Genomic DNA, 25,525 nt, shown 5'->3' with positions numbered 1-25,525 from the left:
GTATGTATGAGATCCAATAAACCCTCACCCCTTTCACAAAAAGCAGAGAAGGGTGACTTGGTTATCTTTCCAAGTAAACAAGACTCGCACACGTCATCGTCCCTAAGGTCGAAGCACTCCAACACTCCATTCTTTTGGAGTTGGGCTATGCGTTTCTTGTTGACATGTCCAAGACGGAAATGCCACAAGCACGCTTTATCCAAACTATTGGAAGAATCGATACACAACACATCATTTCCTAAATTATCTACAATCATCACAGTTTCATATATTCCATTACAAGGCAATGCTTCAAAATAGAAAACACCATTAAGATAAGCATTAATAGAACCCTTTTCATTATCAAATGAATATCTAAATCCTTGTCTATATAAACCATGAAAAGAAATGATGTTTATTGACATATCTGGCGAATAGCAACAATTATTTAAATCTAATCCTAATCCATTACTAAGCACTAAAGAGTAAACTCCAATCTTGGTGACAGGCGACGATCTTCTGTTCCCCATGATCAAGTTTATCTTCCCATGCTCCACATCCCTATTTCTTCTTAGGCCCTGCAAATCAGAACAAATGTGAAAACCACATCCTGTATCAAGAACCCAAGAAATAGCATGCGATGAATCATTAGATTTAATGGTGTAAATACCTATGAAGGACGGCTTGATCTTTCCATCCTTGATATCTTGCAGATACTTCGGGCAGCTTCGTCTCCAATGCCTTATTTCGTGGCAGTAATGGCACTCTACCTCCATGGGGTTGGAGTTGGGTTTAGCAGAACTAGCTTTGGTTTCACTAGAAGAGGCACCATCATGGGGCTTTCCCTTGTGGTGGCTCTTTGAGGGAGCCTTCCTCTTCTTACCCTTTCCTTGCCTATTTGCCAAGACTGGAGCGGCAGCAGGAGTACCATCATGGGACTTTCCCTTGTGGTGGCTCTTTGGTGGTACCGGTCCACCAGATCTTGATGCATCTCATAGGGGTACATGTCCTCATAGGACTTCTGGAGTTCTGCAGTCATGGTCACCAGCATGATGCAATGGACTTTCGTAGCATCATGCTCATGGGCCTCAAAGGCAGCGATCTCTTCAGTAGAGGTAGTATTGATGTTGATTTCCTTCAGCTTCTCGTCGAGGACATACTCTTTGTCCTCGTAACAAGTGACCATTCGGATTTTGCGGATCCAATCATTGAAATTGGACTCGTCAAAGATCACTCTCCCACACAAGTTCATGAGTGAGAACGAGCCAAAGGAATTTGAGCCGGAAGCGTTGTTGTTCATGTTAGACATCTGAAATAGAAAAGAGACAAAGTTTGATTAGATAAGAATCCCCAATTAAACACCCAAATGAAAAATTAGGGCTAGGATCCAACAACATTATTTACAACTTAAAAGAGGGATGCCGTAATCTAACAAGCAAATAATTTGAAGGTAAGTGAATGACGATTCACTAATTTCCACCATGAAAAAAAAAAGATAATTAAGTTTTAAATGTATTGAAAACTCCTAGATCTTTTGAGATTCATTGAACTTTTCAATGGCATGTTTAAATCTCGATATGCCCCTCAAGTTTGTGACTGGGATGCCGAGGATCACAAAGCGGGTATGAATAACCATGCAAATGTACATGGTGCCCCCAATGTTACAGTCACCTATTCGACGTGCCAGTTAACCACACACGCTCCATCGAACTATGACAAACATCGAGTCACCCTTTTCCACCTTTGCTTAGAGCCCAATTAGTGTGCCGGTTAACCACACGTGTTCCACTAACGTCTTAGCAAGGGTACAAAGTGTAATTTCATGGAATTGCATCAATTCACTTTTACCTAAAGTAACTAAGATTGGGAATTTAAAAAAAAACATTTAGTTACTTTATAAATTCATTATACTTTTAATGAGGAAAGGTTTTCCCTATCCTACCCATTCGGCTAACGACCCTCCACCAATCAAGGAAGCGTTGGGTGAGAGTGGACACCCATTAAACGACCATTTTATACGCCATAACCTTATACCCCCTTATAGATCGACTTCGTGAATGAGGCCTACTAACGGTAAGACTAGCATTTAGTTATACATATATATAATAATTATTCTTATAATATTATAATAGTATAGGGTGAATTTTAAACTTGTAAAATTCTAGTGTTTGGAATTTAAATAATTCAAATTAAAATTAAAATTTCAAAACTTGAGGGCAAGTTTTGAACTTTTCAAAACACATAGGATCAAATAGCAAATAATTTAAATCAAGCATTTAATTTAATGATTATCTAAATTTGACCTATTCCATTTTATTCACAAGATAATTCATCAAATAATTCAAATAATCAAATTTTATCATATAAGGAATTTATTATTCAAATAGTTGGTAATTATCTTTTGTTTTGGTAAGGATAATCACATAATAATAATAAAATTCGGATTTTATTAGTCAAAAACAGTTTTGGTAATTATCCTTTAGCAAAACAGTAAGAAATCCCTAGTATCCCTCTGTCTGACTCCCCGACTCGCCGAGTCACTCACTGGACTCGCCGAGTTCAGCAAGTGACTCGCCGAGTCAGGTCGGGCAGAGGGCAGAAAAAACGATTTTCAGTAAGATGAACATACAAGGCATCAATACAATAGAAACTAATCAAGGCTCTGATACCACTTATGGGTTTTATACAAAAGAACATCCTATGTGCTCCTGCAAACCCTAAAGCTTGGATCTAGGTTTCTCTATTGTACATGCAATTCATCCAAGACTTATAAACCCTAGATCTAGCATACATATTTCGAAATTATCATATAAAATCAGATCTAGATGATTACCTCTTCAAGAATGGCTTGAATCTTCTTCTCTTGGAGCTTAGAGTCACGAATGTCACTCCTATAATGGCTTACAAACACCACAAGCAAGAAGATGATATTAGAGAGAAGGGGAAAGGCACAATTTCAGTTATGAACTCTTCTAGGGTTTCCAGTGGCCGAAAACTGATGCCTGAGGGGTCTATTTATACTTGTGCTGCTAGGGTTTCAGTCAAAACCCTAATGGATAGCTTAGGCCTTAAGCAGTCCAAGGAACCTTCTGGAATAAGGCCTCTATGGCCGAAATTAAGATGGACACATCCTTAATTTCGTCCATGCCTAATCCATAAGGCTCCTCATCCCAATATTCAACTATCACACAATTGACAGTTTTAGTCCCCTTATTTAATTAATGTCTTTTAGCTACAAAATTAATTCTTAATTAATTCTTGTCTAATATTAATTAAACTATATGATTTCTCCTTTAATATATTATTCTCATAATATATTAATAAACCATAATAACCTCTCTCTTCATAAATCATCTTATCTAGTTGCTTTGGTGAAGGCAACCCAAAAGGACCATGCACAACCGGGTCAAATACTTATCAAATATAGTTACAGGCTTAGACACTAATCCAACATAACATTCCTCGGGCTTACCCCGGCATCAGACCCTAGTCTGGAAACATACTACCGACACATGCAAGAATCACAAAGGCCTCTAGCATACTAACATACATCGGGCCTCGCCCGGCATCGGATTGTAATCCAGAACATATATCATAAAAATTCCTAGGGCTAAACCCCGGGTCTTCCTACTATACACAAACATAATGGGCCGGCATTGTAGCCGTAGACCCATGCACACAATGAGGAGACTCACCTTGCACTGTTGAAGCCTTACTTATGCTCTTCTGGCTGCTAGCTGGTAATTCCCAGAACAGCTACTCCCTCGGCTCCCCGAGCTATCTGTAACAAAATACACTTAGTCACAATATGTCCTCAAACGTCAAACTAGGTCAAACTAGGTCAACCTTGGTCCAAGTCAAAGTCAACGGTCCGAGTTGACTCAACTCGCCAAGTTGCTCCTTCAACTCGTTGAGTTCTAAAACTCAAAATCCTGAGATCGCGATCCAACTCGTCGAGTCAGCCCGTGACTCGCCGATTTCCCTTGCTAAACATGGTTGCGATTTATCGAATCAACTCGTTGAGTCCCTCCCTGGACTCGTCGATTCCCTCCCATAAACATAAACGGGACAACTCACTTTTACTCGTCGAGTCCCTCCCTGGACTCGTCGAGTCCCTCAATCTGTTTGGACCATCTTAATGGATTAAGCCCCTATACTTCAGATCTAAGTCCCAAACTTCGTCCACATGCTGGAAATGATCTCTTAAGGGTAAAGTTTCCAACTTTACCCATTACTAGTCCTTCTTAATGGGTTTAGCTCAAACCCTAGCTCCTTGAGACATAGATTCATTGTCTAAAGACCACAATATTCCAAACTAAAGCACATCCACATATCCAGGCCTTAGACATCAGAAGAACACGCAAAGTCTCTGCCTTTCCTTCCATGCATGGCCTTTTGGGGCTAAAAAGGCCATAACAACTCCTTAAAGCTTGCATGGGGGTGTTCCAATGGCATAAAGTTTGCACCTTTATGCCTTAACTACCCTTTGTGCTTCCATATCTAAAAGGATCTTAGCTTCGGATGTCCAAATCCGAAAAGTTATCACTCTTTGGCCAAAAACCCTCAAAAAGGAGAAAAGAAAAGATCTAATGAACTAATGATCAAGTTAGAGACTTGATTACCAGAAAATGATGGAAATGAGATGGTGTTGCTGGATCTACTAGCTTCCTTCTGAATCTCTAAGCTTCCTCTCTTCTTCACAAACTCCAAACACACACTAAAATCTCAAAAACAATCTTACAAGCTCAAGGATGCACTAGGGTTTCGTGGATTAGGGTTTGGGGCAATGTAGGTTGTAAATGAGGCCAAGGGGTAGAGAATGAGATGTTTAAATAGGGTACATAAGCCTGAAATTAGGGTTTCCCAAACCCAAACCTACTCGTCGAGTTGGTCCCCCAACTCGTCGAGTAGGCCACTTAACCCCCGACCCAAAATCCACCTCTACTCGTCGAGTTCCTCCCTGGACTCGACGAGTAGCCTTCTTAAATTAAGGTCACATATGAAGTCAAACACAAAGAACAATTTTACTGAACTATAATATATATATATATATATATATATATATATATATATATATATATATATATATATATATATATATATATATATATATAAGACTTGTTTATTTACTATTACTCAAAAGATAATAATGTTAACTAAATTTTTTATATTAATTAATCTTGAGATTAATTAGTTTACAAGATTAAAGACTTGGAGAAATTAAAAATATCATATCTTCATTCTATATACAAGGAAGCCTTTAAGAGATTAATTTATGACAAATATTTAAAAATGGTCCCTGTGGTTTCCAAAAAAAATCAAGTTTAGTTCTTAATTTTCTAGTTCATCAATGTAGGTTCCTGTAGTTTCAAAACTTTTAATGGATGATCTTTATGGCTAACTCAGTCGGATTGGAGACATTAACTTCCCTCACATGCTCTGTACATGAGGGTATTTTTGTTAATTCAGTTTAGCTCACTCATTTAATGCTACTGATCATTTCGTCTGACATACTCTCGTCTTCCTCTCCATCCTATTAACCTCATCCCTCTCCTAAGAAACCCACATCTTCCTTCGTCCTCCCAACTTCTAAATAACAGAGCATGTTTAAGCATCTTAGGGTTTCAACTAAACGAAGGACAATGGTACTCTGTGTTTGGAATGTTCATGAAAGAAATATTGACTTGGAAGCTTAATACGATACACTTTACATCAAAAAAGCTAATTTTTACTTATAATGTGTTTATCAAAGACTCATAATGTGTTTACCCTTTCTTATTTGTGATTATAGTAGGATTTCCTAACTACTTCACGTTTAAGATACATTATAGTGGATTTTTCATCAAGCCCCTAGGTAGAAAATATGTAGATGAGATTTTCTCATATGTTGACTTCATTGATACATACCTTTTTTCAGTACACGACCTTGATGACATGGTTAAAGAGTTAAGATAACAAAATGAGCAGAGATTATACTACCATTACTGTATCCTTGATATCCCACTATACGATGGCTTAATGCCCTCAGGGAATGATAGTGATGTTATAAAAATGGTCATACATGTCCTTAAAAATAGACAAATAAGTGTGATACTAAAATTGGGGACATAAGGGGTTTTACATATTATAATTCCCTATCCAAGGTTTTCATTGAGGAATTGGAACCTAACACTGTTTCAATAGAGTTTAGAAAAAGAAAACCAAGAAAAAGGGACACATGTTCTTGTAGTAGGAAACTAGATTTGAATGAACCTGTATGTAACGGACATTTAGTAACACAATCACAAGTAATTGATGTTGATGAACCCATAACATATGATAAGTATATTGTACCATATAGAATGTCAAATTCTACCCAAAAAAGTCATGTATTTAATGTTGACATTAAGGCATAAGTTAAACGTGTGAAATATATAGCAGGAATGGATCAAAGTGATCAAATGACTATCCAAGTGGACCAAGGTGTTCCAATGACAAAAGATGTGGACAAAGGTGTGCATGAAGAGCAAGGACCAAGCTATCATGTACAATGTAACTACAAGAATGTAGAAGTTCCAAGATTTGAGGATGGTGGTGGGGTCCAATGTAAGGTGGTAGATGATTATGAGTCATTCCTAGAAGATTATACAGTTTTGGCTGAATTTAATGTATAGTATAATGTTCAAGGACAAAGGGAAAATGATGAATAGAATTTCATTGGATATGCAACTGGTGAGAATGATGAGGATAGTGAGGATATTGATGACAGTGGATACAGAAGTGGTGAGGATTGTGAGGATAGTAAGGACAGTTTATTATATAGATGATACAAACCTCTATTATGATGTATGTGGATATTAGTGAATTTCAGTTGCATGTGGATGATTATGAACATGGGATACTTCAACAACATACTACAAAAAGAGGGGTTCAAAATGGTGATGAAGAGCTTGAAGTTGTGAACATTGATGGATATGAGTTTGGAGAGTTTTATGAGGATGAAAGAAAAAGAATGTCGAAAGAGTTGAACATGTCAAATAAATGTTCACATTGGGAGGTTCACAAGAAGGATTTTAGAGTATGACAAGTATTCAAGACAAAAAAAAGATGTAAAAACTTACATGACGTTACATGCAACCCAATCCAGGAAGGCCCTCCATTTTGCAAAGAATGAAAAAAATTAGGATACATGTCAAATATGAAAGGGTGGTTGGTAAATCTGGTCAAAACAATAGTGGTCCATCAACAAGGAGTAAAGTAGAGTGTAAGGGCAAAAGTTTAATTTAGAAAAAAGAACTTGTCCTTAGGCTGTGTAGATTTCCCGATCTTGTGAGAATGAAGATTGGATGGTGAAAACCATAAATGAGGACCATAAATGCTTACAAACAATATTTGTTAAGGCTTGTACATCCAGGTTTTTGGAAAATAATATCCTTCAGAAAGTTCAAGGAAATCCAAGAATTCTAGTGCAAGCTTTACACGAAGAAGTAACCAAGAAATTGGAGACTGGAATGTTGTAGAAGAAGGTGGCAAGGGAAAAGTCAATAGTTGAGAAAATTATTTGTAGCGACTATGAAAAACAGTATGGGTTATTGAGAGATTATGTTTTGGAACTACAAAATAGCAACCCTGGTTCCACTATCAGAATATGTGCATCCTGAACTAATCTTATCTTCTACTACAAGGACTTTGAGAAGAATATATGTTTGTCTTCATGCATTAAAACTGGGATTCCAAGCTGGGTTAAGAAATTTTCTTGGTATTGATGGTACATTCATGAAGGTACCATATCACAGGCAGGTGTTAACAGTTTTTGGCCATGATTCTAACAATGGTATATATCTTGTAGCTTATGAAATTGTAGGGTCTGAAACAATTAGCTCATGGACCTGGTTTATGGAGTTGCTAAGAGAAGATTTGGATTTTGGTGTAATGTCTAACTTTACTTTCATTTCAGACAGGCAAAAGGTTGGTTATTATTTGAATTTTATTTCTTTACTTGAACCAAATTTAAACAAATTGTTTTTAGGGGATACTACCTGTAATTGTTATGGTATTCCCCAGTACAGAGCATATGTTTTGTTTAAGGCATGTTCACGATAGTATGGAGATTCAGTGGATCAATATGGACTTAAGGGACCAAGTTTGGAAATATGGTAGATCAACAATTGTTAATCATTTCAAGAATTTAATGGATGAGTTAAAGAGAATGAATGATAGAGCTCGTGCTTGGTTAGATGATCTCAACATGAAAGACTATGTATTTTAACAAAATTGATCCTAAAAATGGTCATTCCATGTGGACAAAAAGTGATTTTCCTTTCACTTTGAACCCTCCTAAACATCATAAATAGGTGTGTATTTGACTTATAACATGTAAATTATTAGCATAAAATACTAACAGGTTTTTTTATGCATAGGTTGGGAGGCCAAAGAAAAAGAGGACGAGGGGTGTTGATGTGGCAATAAGATAACCTACCAAATTGAGGCAGGAAGTATGTCATAGTTACATATGCAAAATGTCATAACAAATGGCATAATTCAAGGACATGTAAAGGGCACGGGAATTGGTCAATCATCACAAGTTGGAGCAAAATGGAAGAAACATGGTAAAGGGAAGGGGTGCATGTTATGATAAGTAGTTGTTTGGAGGAATTATTTGGTAGTCCACTTAAGTATTTTGTTGCTTGTCTTCATTTTCTATTAATATAACTATGGGAAAACATTGGCAGTTGTTTAGTTGGTCATTTCGATGTAAGGTTAGTGAGAAAACATTGGCAGTTTTTAATAGATTTTGTTACTATGTTGTGATTTTTGGTTGTCTAAAACAATTGACTAGATGATGTTTTTGCTGAAGTATTTAATCATCAAATGTTTGGTACTATGTTGCTATATTTGGTTGCCAAATGAACACACGAAAAATGAAATTAACCCGTGCATTACCTTGAATTTCATTCATACAAGAATTTGACTTCTTCCACATACATAATAAACCTTTGCATCACAAAATGTACCCAAAAAACATTTACATTCCCACCTAACTTAGCTACTCCATGTTGACAGTTCTTACAAAGGTCAACACAAAATCAAACTACCAACATCATAAGAAACTAAAATCCAATGGGTATGATAATACCAAACAAAAAACAACCATGAACAAAGTAAGAGAAAATTCATCTTCAAAACTTCAAAATGTAGTACTCCTGCCATATCTTGGAGTCTATTCATGGTTCTAAGCAAACCCGAAATCACCACCACTTCCCTAGGGCACATTGGAGGGTCAACCTGCCCAAGGAACCCACATCTCCTACCATACCTAGAACAATTCCAAAATTACGTACCCGAGTTACGATCATCCCAAGAAGTGACCTTGATTGCTTGAGCTCCACATCTAAAAACCCACCATTTTTCTTAAGTTCGGCCCAGGGGAAGAATAATTCAAGAAGAGGAGGAAGAAGATGGTTTGGAAATCAAAGCCATTGCAAGCTTATAAAGAAGGGAACTCAACTGAATTGATGAAAATACCCTCACATGCAGAGCATATGAGGGAAGTTAACGTCTCCAATCTGACGAAGTTAGTCATAAGGACCATCCATCAAAAGTTTTGAAACCACAAGGACCAACGTAGATGACCTAAAAAGTTAATGACTAAAGTCGATTTTTTTGGATACCACAAAGACCATTTTTGAAGATTTGTCTTAATTAATTAATCCTATAACCCAAAATTTGGCATTTTGTCTCTCTCCCTCTTGGTCAACGATGACACTAAGATCCCCTACTCTCCAGCCTTTAAGGAATATCATTTTTTGTGTTTCTTTGGTTTCTTGTGTGGATACCTATGGAGGTTTTCATTGCTTTGAACATTGTTTCTACATCAACTATCATCATCATCAAAAAGATATTTCTTGAAACCTCTATGGTTGTGTTGGATAGTTTAATTGACTTAATTGTATCTTTGGATTCGAAAATTCGATTTGTTTATAGAATTATTTAGTTTTGAGATATTTTATAATTTCTTGTAAATTGCTTTAAGAATCCATGGATTTCCTAACACAATGAATGTTGGAGTTGTCTCAATTTTTTGTAACGACTGTGGTGGTGTCTACTCGGAGCACCAACCATGTTTTAAGATTTTTCATCTTTTCTCTTGTACAATAAAATTAATGGTTGAAGGTTCTTCCTTTACCATTGAATCATAAAGTAGATAGAACACCAAAATTCATAAAAGGAATCCTAAATTATATCAACTCAATTATATCTAAAATTTGACTCAAATTAACAATATAAGCTCAATCGTTTCTTCATTCTTAACAATGCCCATATGAAATGCATATGAAATGTCAACTACAATTGAAAAAAAAGTTGGTGCGTAACTTAAAAAAAAAACATATACTATTAATAAAGTTGAAAGTACAAAAAAAAAACAAAAAAAAAAGAAGAAGAAGAAGAAGAAGGTAGTATACATATACAGTGGAAGCATGAATTAATAATAAAAAAATACATGTATTATGGGTAAAAGCTAAAAATAAAAGAGAGAACAACATTAAAATAATAAATACTGTATGTCAAACACAAACAATAAAATGAACACTAGAATAAAGATTATTTTTATATTACTACACAACTATAATTTTATAATTGCTACATACATTTTGGTAAATAAAAGCCACCTCTAAAAGGTTTTGTCCTTCTTTCGGTTTTAATGTTTACGGTTAATAAATCAATTTAGAACTTGGGTGAATTCAAGAAATAAAAATATATTTTTATTTATTTATATATCACAACATTCTATCTTTATTTTATTATTACAAGTTTAAAACACTAAATTTTCATTTCTTTATTAATAGAGAATCATATTTTAAAGTTTATTCAATTAACATTGTACTTTCATTGTTCGCTTTCTTTGACTATTTGGAGGGTTGTGTTGGACTGTCGGTACCTATGCAATAAGAATCTATGTTTTTCAAATATGCTACTATGACAATTTGACATCTTTTAGGTACAACATTTTTTTAGTGTTTCATGTAGTCCTGTATATCCAACCATATAATTCCATGTGTCACTTGTCAATAACTTTTTTCTTTCTTTTCTTAAATCAATGCCTATAATATTTTACAAATGATATAAACTCTTTTTAAAAGAAACTTGATATATATGTTAGGAAAAAAAAACTACTTTCTTATAACAATAATTTTTAATCATTTAGATTCCGATGATTTTGTAAGACATGTGGAATATATGATGAGTAATCTATTAACATATATTCAAAACTTTAACATACTCAGCCCCTCTGGTTACAAAGACTCGCCTGCAGTGACTCTCGGACATGAGACGTAACATCATATGTTCGTATCAGAAAATTCGTCGGTATGTGAAAAGTGGTCCAAAAACTCTCATTAAAAAAGTTTCCTTTTAAAAAAAGAAACAATAGTTTTTGTTCACCGACTTGCTTACTTATATGTAATGCAACCAAATATGCAAAACTCGTTTTCCCTTTTGAAATCCAGGACCAAAAAGGCTAAAAAGTTGTTTGTAGTTTTGGTAGAATGATCATTGATCAAAGCAATTTTTATAACGAATAAAAATGGAAAATACGATTCATTGAATGAGGATAGGAGTTGGTTTTAATTTAAACATGTAAACTTGCCCCACAATGTAGTAATGTGGGGTGTGCAAACATGTGTTTGCCATAAATTTTCAAACTCCCATTTATAATCGTAATGTACTTCACCCCCTTTATCAATTACAAAAAGGAGAAGAGGCCTCATATGAATGTATTAATAATTACTGGAAGCTACGAATGTATACAACTTTATTGATTGATATATTTTCGTATTATGTATTAACTCATTTCTCATGCATTCGAATGTCATATACATATTTAGAACATAGTTTGGTACCTCAATGCAGGTGCTTCCACTTACCCTTAGCTTGTGTAGGTTAGTTTTGTTGGAGTCATAAAAAATGCACTATATTTTCAACTTTATATCTCAAGTCATTATTTTATTTTTCCTTTTAGAAAAAGAGATTGATATTTTAAATATTAAAAGAAAAGCATTATGACCTGAGGTCTCCGTTAAATGTTAAACATAAATTTATGGATAAAACCATTAAGTTTTGCATCTATTTTCAGAAAAATAATAATAAATATTATTAATTGCCATTATTGTTATTAGTTGTTGTTGCTATTATTATTATTATTATTATTATTATTACAATTGATAATAATTGTTCTGTTTTTGAACAACCAAATGAAAAATATATAAATAACACTAGTAATAAGCTAGAAAAAGCAAACAATTGAAAAGGGATAGCTAATAAATGGTTTTGTATTCAAGTAACTCAACTACTGACTTTAAGTTTCTTATTTCTAATATCAAACCAATTAAAATAAATGAAACGATTCTATTATCAAATAGAGAATGTCTATGCAACCTTTTAGCACCAAGACTTCATTATTATAATAACTCCACAACATGACAACACCCAAATAGTGGTCCCAAAAAGGCATTCATCATCGATCTTTTTAAACAGATACATATCTGGAATCCATCCACGAACATAAATCACCAATTGCCGTTTCTTTTAGGTTTCTTTTAATTGTTCAATTTTTCATTTACATATATCATTTAAAAAAACGGCTCTTTTTTCGGTTTCATATCCGTTTATTTTTATTTTATTTTATTTATTTATTTATTTTTGTGTGTTTGTTTTTATAAGATTATTTATTTTGTCAAGTTTCTCAATTTCTCGATTTCTCGATTTTGTTTGTTTTATTGTCAAAATAATTGTTTGAATTTATAAAACTATTTGGTTTCGGTTTAATTTATTTTTTATTATGTGTGTTTTATCATTAACCGCATGTTTGTTGTTTCATTAAAGCAATTAAACATTGTCGTATTGACACATCCCTATTTTAAATTTCTCACTCTAATTATATATAATTAATAACATTAGAATAAAAAATAATATAAAATTAATACATATTATAAGGTGATATAATTTTACGTATTTATTTAAATCAATAATTATAATTTTATATAACTAAAAAATATCTCTTATTAATAATTTATTTAAAATAATTAATTAATAATTTTGAATTTTTACTATGACAGTTTAATTAATTTTATAACCGTGGTTCCTACGGGTTATAAACTAGTTAATGATACTTTATTCTCCTTTTGACATGTGTCACCTTATTAGGTCTCCTAAATAATGAATGTCACTTGTCAACCTATTGATTTTTCATTTAAAATTTTAAAATTTAAATTTCTCACTCTAATTACATTAAATTAATAAAACTAGAATATATTTTAAAATAAAATTAATACAAGTTATAAGATGATATAATTTCACGTATTTATTTAAATCAAAGATTAATGATACTTTATTCTCCTTTTGTCATGTGTCACCCTATTAGGTCTCCTAATTAATGCATGTCACTTGTCAACCTATTGATTCTTCATTTAAAATTTAAATTTCTCACTCTAATTACATTAAATTAATAAAATTTGAATATAAATTAAAATAAATTTAATACAAAATATAAGGTGATATAATTTACGTATTTATTTAAATCAAAGATTATAATTTTATATAACTAAAAATATAGCTCGTAATTAATAATTTATTTAAAATAATTGATTAATAATTTTGAGTTTTTACTATGAAGGTTTAATTAATCTTGTAGTCATGGTTCTCACGAGTTATAAACTAATATTGTATACAGTAAGTAAAGACATTTGACAAAAATGTAAATATGCACTTTATTTAGTATTCTACATGTTAAATTTTAGTTGTAGAAAAATTTTAATACTTCAATTTTTGAGAGTTTTATAACATAAGGTGAAGAAATACATTATTTAATTAATAGTTACTTGATAAATTAACATTCGGGAAACTATGGTATGCAATTAACTTAAAACTAGAGTTTGGACCATCCGTGTGGCGCTGCGGAAGCCTGGTATGTTGAAAAACGTAGGTCGACATGGATAAGGTTTTGGATAAATTTTGAGACAACTTTTAACATGGTTACTTTCAACCATAGCCCAAAATTGCAAACTACAATGTTATTTCCTACCACAATGATGCTAATTTATGCAATTTTATGGTGACGATCTTAAGCCAAATCAAACAAGAGAACAACTGTAATTACATTCAAACGTTTGTTAATCTTTTATCATCTTCAATAAAAATAAGAACATAAGCAGAGTACTAAAAAAATTTAAGGTCCTAAGATAACCTTTTGCAAATTGTACCACAAAAGTATAAAAATAAAGTTTGTATCTTAACAATTATACATAGAGGAGGCGGAGAGAAATAAATTTTGAAATATATCATAGTTGGTACAATACTACAAGACAATTAATAAAAGTTAATATTAATGAATATGAATATTATAAGAAGAAATTATGTAAGAGACAAAAAAATATAACCTTAAAATATAATAAGGGACCCAAATGACAACTTACAAAATACCAATTATATAACTTTATAATAATTCGGGAAAAAAACTATAATTTCAAAACTAGTTGAGGGAAAAAAGTGTAAATATAAAAGTTAGCTATAAGAAGAGTCATAATTGCTATTTCAAAATATAACCTTATTTAAATTTTGTATTAAATGTTTTAAGGATTATAATATAATTTGAATTTATAGTTTTGGCTTTCAAAAATATAAAACCAAATGAATAGTGCATTTCTCTGATACTTATTTTGGTATTTAATATATATATATATATATATATATATATATATATATATATATATATATATATATATATACACACACACATAAAGAGAGAGAGAGATTCAAGATCAAATAAGAAGGAAAATTTTGATAAGAAGGTAAGAAGTTTTTTTTTTTGGTACATATTATTTAAGTGAAAAAACAAAATGAATCACAAAATGATTCATAAGTAAGATGATTTACAAGAAAAAATTCAAAAAAAAACGTCTTCATGATTTATTTTTATGTAAATTAAGAAAAAAATTCACTTTTATGACAATTTTAGTAAATAACAACAAAATCATTGTATAAATAAATCATCGAGATGTTTTTTTGAGATTTTTTTTGTGAATCATGTTATTTTTGATTTATCTAGTGATCCATTTGTTTTGTTCGCCAAAAAAATATGTAGAAAAAAAAACTTATTACATTCCTACGAATATATATATATATATATATATATATATATATATATATATATATATATATATATATATATATATATATCAAATCAATTTTTATTATATGGCGTATATACAATGATTAAAGATATATTCAAGAAACATATTAAAAAGATACACTATATGATATATCTAACCTAATAAACTTATACATGTCATATATATTTTTGAAGTGTTTGGTAAAACTAGCTGGTATCTGATAGCTGGTAGCTGATAGTTGATATTTGATAGCTGGTAGTTGATAGCTGTAGCTTTTATTTGTTATATCAGTGTTTGATAAAAATAGCTGAAAACGTTTAGAACAAGTATAATTACATAAAAAGACGTCTTTGTAACATATAAAATAGAAACATAATAATGAAAAAGGGAACAAGGCTATTTTTAATCAATCCACGAATTTTCATAGTAAATGGACATCTATGTCCTTCATTTAAATTTAGGGATATCGAATATAGAGAAAGATATCATGTCTAATTATCGGCAGTTGCAATCCTTCTTCCTCATTCGACATCCTTCTTCCTCCTTCAATAAATGATATCTGATTTTTTTCCTGTGTAAGTATATGATTCTATTAATTCCAAAGATAATCTTAACGATGTATGATCTATTTACAGCGTATGTGTTTGATTATGACCATGTGTGTTTGTATTAACAAGCCTCTAACAAGTTCATTCTGTCAACGAGTCCAAGATTCTTAACAGTAATATCTTTCTATTAGTATTTCTCTCTCTAGTAGAAGGTTTATAAACAGTCCTTTAACAGCTACCCATTTTAATGCTGCTTCATTGACTTTTTCCCATGAAGATTTTGAAAAAAATCTCTACCATTGTTCCTCCACAAGTTAGATAGGTTTACTCTAAATCCATCCCTACCCTCCACCTCCATGATTATTATTTTGTCAAACATCTTGACTACAATAGTAGGGAACTTATTCAGATTTCAGATTATGTTCTCTGTTGTTTCTGAAACTGAGAACTTGCAGGTAAAACAACTTGATGAAAATTCCCTTTCACTTGGAATACTTACGGGATAGACTCAGGTTCACCATCGAATTGGAATACAATTCACACTCATGTTCAACACACACTAAAATGAAACTGAACCAAGTTTTTTGAAATTCTAGTCATCAATCCCAACCTAGCTGTCTCGCACCACCACACATCCTTGATAACAACCACCACCTGCAACCACCTCTGATTCCAAGCGCAACGTCACAACTCCCAGAAGCGTACCAGTTCCAAACCAACAAATCAGATTAATCATCAGACTCGAATAAATCTCAGTCTTCATCACGCCCGATTTATCAACAAGGGTATCAAACTCTGATTTCTTCAAATTAAAAAAAGATTGAACTTGATCGTTCACTTGATTCATGTTACCATTGGCAATAGAATTGATCTTGACGAATGTGGAAGGTTCGTTCTTGAATTTAATCTTGCAATAACAAGTCGATGGTGGAATAGTTACAGTGCCACCACCGGTGGACTTCGATATAGAGAGATAAGAGCGAGACAGAAAGATTACAGGCTGTAAATTAATGAGATATTAATAATAAACACGCTATAATTAATCTCTTGGATAGCATGGGGTTATAACTGTCATTATACTATAAATCTCAGTGGATGATAAAAACTTCCCGTGGAAAAATCACCTCTTAATGAGAAATTAATCGTCTCCACTGTTCTTTTTCAAAATTGGAAACTTTTCCATAACTAAGAACTATTACAAAATCAAGTCATATAACAACATAAAAAATATGGTAATAAAATCATTGATGTCAAGCATTCCATATTAAAGTAGTAATATCATTACGGTCGCGCTTCATATTATTAGATAATTTTTAAAAGTCTTCATTGTTTGTGTCACTACCACAAACATCACAAAGTTCATCATTTGTTATGCAATCGGGATGTTCAACATAATTAAAAAACATATCTTACTCAGAGTTACAACAGACATAGTTATACAAAGCAAATATGGCCATAATTTTAGCATTACATTGAGGATCTTCCATCTATTCTTTAAAATTTCTTTAGAATCAAAAACTCTATGAAAAATAACTTTGAAATTGAGTTCGCATGTTTTTTTTTTCTATTCATATTTTGGGTTTAAACATTTCGGCATTTTTGATTTTTTTTTTCTCGCAACTAAAATTTCAAGTCTCTTTATATGAACTAATATATATATTAAATACAAGGTTTTGAAAACTGGACCGGAAATTGAACCGGCCGTCTTACCGATTCAATGGTTTAACTGGTCCAGGTTAGACCGGTCTCAAAAATCGGATGATATCATAATTACATTATTATTAATTTTAATTATATAAAAAATACAAAATATATATATATATATATATATATATATATATATATATATATATATATATTAAAATTAAAATTCCCAGTTTACCGGTTCAACTGGACTGGTTTTTACCGGTTCACATAACAAACATTTTTTGACCTAGAAAAACTGGATCTGGGATCGGTCCCGGTCTGGTCCGGTTTTCAAAACATGGGTTGAATAGTGTATTATATGTCGTACCGTGATTGGAACCTAGTGCTCAAGAAGTAGAATTTCAAACAGGAGGTCAAACATTCAAACTATGATACATCTAAAATATTGTTATTGTTCTCCGATTGATCTCCCACTAAAACTTTAATACAAATTGATGTTGGTTTCTCAAATGATACTATTTTAACATTTATTTACCTCCATGGACTACAATCCGATTTAACATTAAATGGTTGTGTTTGATATTTTTTGGCTTTCGTATAAAGCTAAAGCCAAACAAAAATGTTTGACACGTTTTCTAAGTAACTATTACAACTTATAAAGTGAATAACATATTTGAGCCTTATGATCAAATGCTTGTGTTACATCTTTCTGAATTTGTTTGGTTAAAGTTAAGCCAAGCCAGAGTTTTTGATGCATTTTTAAAACAAGATCTTTGATAGTTGCTAGTTGAGTCAGAAAAGACTATGACTAAATTTTCAAATTCAATATTGTTGACATTTTATCATCAATTGTTCACATTCGTTTTTATGCAACTTTCATATTATCAAACATCGTATAAGAACAACCAATGTCTAACAAATAAAAAATTACAATTTTCCTTTGTTCCACCCAATGAAAAATATAACATGAGAGTAATTTATCTCGAAATAAAATGAAACTTTTATCCCTAATGGAAATTGTGAATTAAAATATCTAATTATACATATTATTTTCTTGAGAGAAAAAAAAAACATGATACCTGTGTTAGGCTCCACTAGCATACATATGGGTCCATTCCTTTGCTGTGGTTTTACAGATAAAATTATAATATCATTTTTCTTATAAAAAAAACAGAATATTTTAATTTTAAACAAATGAACAAAAAAGAAAAACACAAATTACCTGTTTCAACAGCTTCAGCTTCATTAGATTTCCAGTGTTTTGCTATGTTTTCAGATAATGGATCATCTGGGTTTGGAGCACTCAAAAGTGCTTGAATACTAAAATATATAGTTCAAAATTTCAAGAAACTAATTTTTTATTTTATGAATTATATTATCACCTAATTATGAAAAATCATGGATAATTAATAATTTTACCTTAAGAGTACAGTGCGAATTTGAAGAGCAGGGCTCCATTTATCTTTAAGTATATCAAGACATATTCGGCCAAGCTGTGTTAGAAAAAAATAGTATTAAAAAATAATAATAATAATTTAAACAAATAAAGTTAAAAAATTATGTGAGTAGACAAACCTTGTCAATGTTAGGGTGATATATCTTTGTGAGAAATCGAACCTGTTAGAAAGTTTATAACAAATAGAATACCATAAAAAGTTAAATGTTGTAAAAGAATTATTCAAATAAGGATATGCTAAAAGATGTTTTTTTTTATTTTTAATAATTTATATGTATATATTTGTACCTTGGGGGCAGCCATTGGATATTCTTCAGGCAAAAATAACTCCAATTTGAAGACTCCTCCTATAGAACAACAACCACAAGCAACATGAGAAACAAAAAAAACAAATATTTTTAGTAAATAATGTAAGGTTATTGAATTAGAACATAGGAAATGATTTAATGCAATCTTGCTTCATAAGATAACATGATTGAAACTTAATAATCACTTCATTCCAGAAAACTAGCTTTAGTTTGATTTTGAAGGATAAAATGGGCCACTTTTGAAGAATATATTGTTTCTTATATCTTAAGTTTTTGAATCTTTTGATAACTAGATTATTGAATTCACTCATTCAATACACAATCAATATAAGAGTTCTCTTTGATAAGTAGTTAAGTACTTTAACTACTTTCACATCACAAAGTTTGAATATGTTTTAAAATAAAATGAGAAGCATTTGGCAAGATTATATAGATCTGCAGTCTATGTTCAAGAGATGTGAATTCTTTCTTCACTGAGGAAGAAAGTAAAGAGCATATAACTTATAAGCATAGTTTTGCAGAAAGATTGCATACTTTAAACAAAAGAAGCAACAATAATAGCTCTATAAGCCAATAATACAAGAAGTCAAGAACAATACAAGAAAGTTAATTTACCTTCATAAGGAGATTGTGATGGACCAAGGATCATGACATTGAAATAACGCATATTCTCTTCTGATGGTGATGCACTTATCCCAGGAGCTACACAGCAAATTCATGAACATCAAACCCAAAACCCTTCTTTTTTCCTTGAGTTGTCATTGAGTTAATGTATAAATGAGCCCTAATACAATATATAAGGGGGTAAATTCCTAGGATTTAAGATCATGATTGGCATCATTCTGCAACTTAGGCTAAATCCGTATTCCAATCAATCTTCACTCATTTCTGCAACTGTACCTTTACTCTCCTAACGATCTCGTTTTGTTAATATCTTGCATTACAATTAACAATACTCCAACAAAACAATTTTATTAATCGGATTGAAATTCCGAGTAACAAACACACAAAATTAACAACCAACTAACAGTGTTCAAGTTCACCTGGTTCGCTAAGCAACCGCTGTGTCTCCTGAACGAAAACAACAAAATCACAAGCTCAGTTACTGCTTTCAATTTACGAAACTGATCGGAGAAAAAAACAATAGAAAACGAGACACGCGAAATCGAGAAACCGTGAAGAAAATCGCTTGTCGAGGACAATACCTTGATGATTCTTCGAGGTAGATTGCTGTTCGCCATGGAAGGAGTAGAAGTTACGCTAAAGGAGCTTTTGGATTTTTGAGAAGAGAAATAGAGGGGTTTTAGAGAGAGAATGTGAATGGGGGGTGTTTTTGGATCTTCACCTCCGTTTACGGGTCGGAAAAAACCCGAATTAAAGAACTAAAATAAATTGGGAAATGGGGACCATTATATTATTAACTATAATAAATATTGATAAATAATTATATAGAAAAACAATAAATAATTAAATATATTTGTATAAGTATAACATAATATGAATAAAAATTAAAATATTATTTTAAAAGCAACATGATATATAAAAACTATAATCCCATTATTACAAAAATATAGCAATCAATAATAAATAGACATGTGTATAGATTATCGGTTGAGATTGGTTCATGTTTTTATTTTGAGTTCAGTTTAACTCAATAAATAATATTAGAATAAACTCGGAGGTAAGTGTTGTATTGTGTTTTACTGTTGATTTTTTAACAATAAAATACACAGTAAATATACTTAAAATCAAGGTTGTCAAAATCGGAATCTTACATAAAATCGTTTTATGTTTTGCAAAATCGTAATCGTAAGATCGGATCGGGATCGTAAAATCCTACCAAAATAAACTCATATTCAGTTTTTCTTGTTAAGTATTGGGTGTGCAATATACATTAGAGTTTGATGTTGATTAAGATGTTGATATGGAGTTAACGTTAACTTTTCAAACATAAATAATAATTTTTGTTGTTGCAAACCATAAAATTTAGAAAGTAAACATCTTAATTGCAAAAAGAAACAAAATCATTATGATCATATACAACTAAAGGCTTAAGATCACAAATTGAATATCATGAGTATGACCTGTCCAATTCGAAATAAATTTGTAAAACTCTATGAGGCTTCTTGAAAGCTGTGATATTCTATTTCAAGTTGAATAAACAAATTTTTAAGGCTCGACTATATAATAAAATAGAGATGTGAGATCAGATTGTTTTAATATCTCAAGATCCTAGTTGGGACTTTAAGATCCCACTATAGATCTTGCTTCAGATAAATCATTGTGAGATCTGGATCGTTTTTGGTTTGTATAATCTTAAAATCAAAATCGAAATCTTAAAAACCAATCTTTCAACATGTTTAATATGTCGAAACAATTATTATAAAGTAAATTACATGAATCGTTCATGTTATTTGGGTAGTGTGTGTATGTGTTTTGTCTCTATTATTTTTTCCCTCGGAGTGTCCTTATATGGTATTATTTTGTTACTATTTTAGTTTCTTTAACAAATATAAAATGACAGTTATCTTTTTAATCTTTTTTTACCTTTTTTTTATTGGTGTTGATTTTTATAATAAGATTAATATATGATACATCACTTTTTATCGACATTCTCAAGCATAAATAAACCATTCGATCCTATATTCATTTTTCTCACTCGCTATTTGATGGTTCAGAAACCACAAATCAAACTATTCGGTTCAGGCAGTCAAGAATCAAACTAACGATACATTTAAACCCAAAAAACTAATTGCACCGCACATCAAACAATTCTATCCAGGAATAAAGTATATTCAAACCCAAAATTCAAATCTATAAACCGATTTCAAAAATCAAATCTCCGACAGTACTTTACTCTTGATTATATAATAGAATCATTTGAAGAAAATTTATGAATAGCCTTTTTATACACATTGAACAATGAAAATTACTTGAACGTTGAAATTTAAGTCTCAATCACTAATATCATGTTTTTGACTTTTTTTTAAGGAAGAAAATGTGAGGAAATGTATCTTTTTCATTTTTTTTTTGTTTTTTATAATTTTTTTGAGGAGGTTCTTGATTTTTTTTAAGGGGAAAGAAAAGAAAGAAAATGAAATGTGTTCTTGGAAGAGAATGAAAAGAAATTGAATGATTAGGAGAGAAAAGAAAAATCTTATTTTTCATCAAATCTTTCCTTCTATTTTTGGGATGATTATGGAATAAATGAGAACAAAAATGAATAAGTAAAAGAAACTTTTATTTCTTTCCCATCTATTTTTATTAAAAAAAAAACCTCGAAAACTTAATATAAAATAGAATACAGTAATAACCTAAATTATAATTTGAGTTTTTTTAACATATCTACTCATCGAAACATATCTTATTTATGTATTTGGTTAAGAAACAACTTGACTTTTCGGTCATTTCATCGCTAATGTTCTTTAACAAAGCAATAATAAACAATTTACATATTATAATAGTTAAAATCAACAAAATACAAACAATCATCCTTATATTTTTGCAAATATCTTTCATTGATTTTTATCAATATACTTCGCACATGATTTAGTAGTATCGTACTTTGTTAATTTTACATTAACATAATACTTTGCACATGGTTTAATATCTTGTATTAAACCAACGTGTTAATGAAATGATTCAAGAAAGTCAAAATGTTTTCAATTATATCGCCTAACCGACAATTTTTTTTTTTTTTTTTGTAAAATACAATAACTAGCTATGTATGAAAAATATAGAACAATACAGCAAATGAAAATTTGTTAGTATTTTACTATTGACATTGTCCTTAAAAACTATTGTTTTTGTTTGTGTTGTAAAACTAATAATCTACTATATTCACATAACAAGGGATGTCGTAGTCCTTCATTGCAACGTGTCACATGTTACAACCTCGTTTTTTTCTCGAGGTAGGCAATAAGTTTCTCGAGTGACATAGTCACATCTTTTTTGTACTTCATAAGCTCTCCCGCAACTTCAGCAGGTGTGGCGTTTACACTTTGCAACAACTCTTCGACTCTTTTAAAGAGTCGATGATCTTCGAGCTCCAAATAGTTAAAAGCCAGCTGTTTGAATGCTGAAAATGTGCAATAAGACATATGAATATGCATATCCATTCGCCCTGGACGAAGTAATGTGGGGTCAAGTGCATTTATAGATTTGGTTGTGAAAATAAAGATTCGTTCTTCTCCACAACACGACCAAATCCCATCCATAAAGTTAAACAATCTCGAACAAGTCTTTTCTCCTATTTGATTTTTAAGTTGATCGAAATCTTCAAACACAAGTATCGATTTGCTAGGCATTTCTAGCAAAATGTTTTTAAGTTGAGAGTCTGAATCAACGTCTGTAAGGTCTATGTCGTAGATATTGTAGTTTAAATAATTAGCCATGCATGCGATCAAGCTGGATTTTCCTGTGCCAGAAGAACCGTAGACCAGATAACCTCGCTTCCATGCCTTACCGATTCGTCGATAGTATTCCTTTCCATCTTTGAAATTGTTTAAATCCTCCATAATCATCTTCTTTAGCTCCGGCTCAATTGCTAGGGTTTTGAAGGTCATCGGGTTATCAATAATGACAGTTTTTGACTCATGATAATCGGCGTCGATCATATGAAGCTTTAATCCACTTTCTTCGGCTTTAATCTCATCAGATCGCTTCAAAATGAACGGCAAGTATGACTCAAGGATCTTGCATCTATGTCGATTGTGGAAAGTTAACTCGTAAGATTTCAATCCTGATTGTACATTACCTACTTCGGTTTTTGTTGTTGATCTCCATTTAACTTGAATCCCATCGTATTCATCGATGATTTCTTCATCTTCGTTCATAGTAATAGCCAATGTTTCCTTGTTTTTGCACACATTAACCTTTCGAATACACGATTCGTTCACTTTAGTGCCTAAATAGGTTTCAACTGCTTGATACATTTCATCTGTGGTGTTGGATTGTGCTTGATATTCGTCTATGACAATTATGAACTCGCTATCTTTGTTTCGGATGATCTTTTTCATTTCGTGGATGTAGTAATCTTGATACTCTCGTGGGATGAATTCGTCTGCGAGGGTACGTAGTTCTTTACCGACGGTTAGAACATCATTCGCGACACTTCGAGTCAGCATTGCAAAAGCAGCAAAAGAAGCAACTGTCACGAATAGAAAGTGTTTAGTATCCAAATATTTGTGGTTTAATATATGGTTTGACATTCGAACTTCGAAGTCAGAATAAGATTTGAAACGTCGTACCATATGAAGAGGCGCGATGACTGGCGTGGGGGATTTGGACCCGGTTTTTGTTGATGGGGCTCCGATTCGGGTTCGGATTTGACCCAAGTGAATTTAATGGCGTTGATGTCCCTAAAAACAATCGTGATGGATTCGACCCATGGGTGCACTCACTGCAATTGCAATGCATATATTTAATTTAATTACAAGTTAAGCTTTACTAATTAAATTATAAGCTCTAAAACATCATCATCAACTTTCAACAAGAAACAAACACTAATCAAAACTTCAAATAGCACAAAACAACTCATAGCATCGTTTCAAGAATTCTAGCTTATCATCTATAAACGACACCATGAGTACAACAAATTTCCTTTAACGAAATACGTAAAACACATATTAAAAAAGAGAAAATCTTCTCACTATTCCAAATTCGAACTCATGATCATGGATCACCTTGATGTTATCGTGAATAACTACTTGATGATCATCAATTGATTATACCAAACAACTATGTACCTTAAAACGTATAAGGACTTAACAATTAACGTACATGTAATTAACTTGACAAAAATTGACAGGTAGTTCTAGAAAAAGTATCAAACCTGTTCATCATCTTCATGTAAAAGAAAGCCATAGATCATAGATGAGATAACACCTTAAGTTCTTCTGTCTCTGTTTTCTGTTTTGTTCTATTCTAAAAATAATAACTTTGCGTTTACTTATATAAAAAGGTGTCCGTAAAGGTTTAGTGCAAGTAAGAAAAAAGAACAGAAACAAAACTGAAAAAAACAGAAAGCATTTAAAGGTTGGTTGCTTCCTCCTGAGAGAAAAGAAACCCATACGAAACAATTACTTTATTTCTCAAATTCCCTTTTTTGGCACTTATACATATTGTGTGTTTTAATCATCAATATACATATCGATTTCTAATATTGTTGAGTTAAACTGGAAGCAATATTTTGATTAACATAATCTAAAATGTTAAGAATCTAGTAGCTAGCTAGTAAGTAGTAAATCACGTCACGTTGCTTAAATATGATAAGTAAGACCCGTCTGTGTTGTTTCACCAAAATGGACAAGTTTTTAGGATAAATTATGAGTTAAAATCATATATTAATGTATTATTGGATGAATTAATGAGGACGAAGAACAAGGTTACTGTCTTGCCGGGTTGATAAGTTTGGTGTAGACACAACAAAGAGACTTCGCG

General features: G+C 31.7%; 2 protein-coding genes across 2 annotated transcripts; both read right to left on the bottom strand.

The window, feature by feature from the left end:
- Nucleotides 1–18,216: 18,216 nt before the first annotated feature.
- LOC145140774 (ubiquitin-conjugating enzyme E2 36-like) lies at nt 18,217–20,440 on the bottom strand. The gene is made up of 8 exons (XM_079074162.1): nt 20,290–20,440; nt 20,128–20,155; nt 19,700–19,786; nt 19,065–19,123; nt 18,896–18,937; nt 18,740–18,813; nt 18,543–18,640; nt 18,217–18,442 (listed from the first exon to the last, which is right to left on the bottom strand). Exons 1-8 carry the CDS (start codon nt 20,323–20,325, stop codon nt 18,405–18,407), a joined length of 462 nt encoding a protein of 153 aa, XP_078930288.1. The 5' UTR covers nt 20,326–20,440; the 3' UTR covers nt 18,217–18,404.
- Nucleotides 20,441–22,798: 2,358 nt separating this feature from the next.
- LOC145138274 (AAA-ATPase At3g50940-like) lies at nt 22,799–25,047 on the bottom strand. Its single transcript, XM_079072376.1, has 3 exons — nt 24,918–25,047; nt 24,334–24,485; nt 22,799–24,233 (listed from the first exon to the last, which is right to left on the bottom strand). Exons 1-3 carry the CDS (start codon nt 24,947–24,949, stop codon nt 22,972–22,974), a joined length of 1,446 nt encoding a protein of 481 aa, XP_078928502.1. The 5' UTR covers nt 24,950–25,047; the 3' UTR covers nt 22,799–22,971.
- Between the last annotated feature and the right edge of the window lie 478 nt (nt 25,048–25,525).

This window comes from Lactuca virosa, chromosome 9 (genome assembly GCF_052849685.1).
Source record: "Lactuca virosa cultivar CGN04683 chromosome 9, Lactuca_virosa_CGN04683_v6, whole genome shotgun sequence".
NCBI classification, from domain to species: Eukaryota; Viridiplantae; Streptophyta; class Magnoliopsida; order Asterales; family Asteraceae; genus Lactuca; species Lactuca virosa.
The sequence above is the reverse complement of the archived record's forward strand: the minus strand, read 5'-3'. Positions and strand labels throughout refer to the sequence as shown.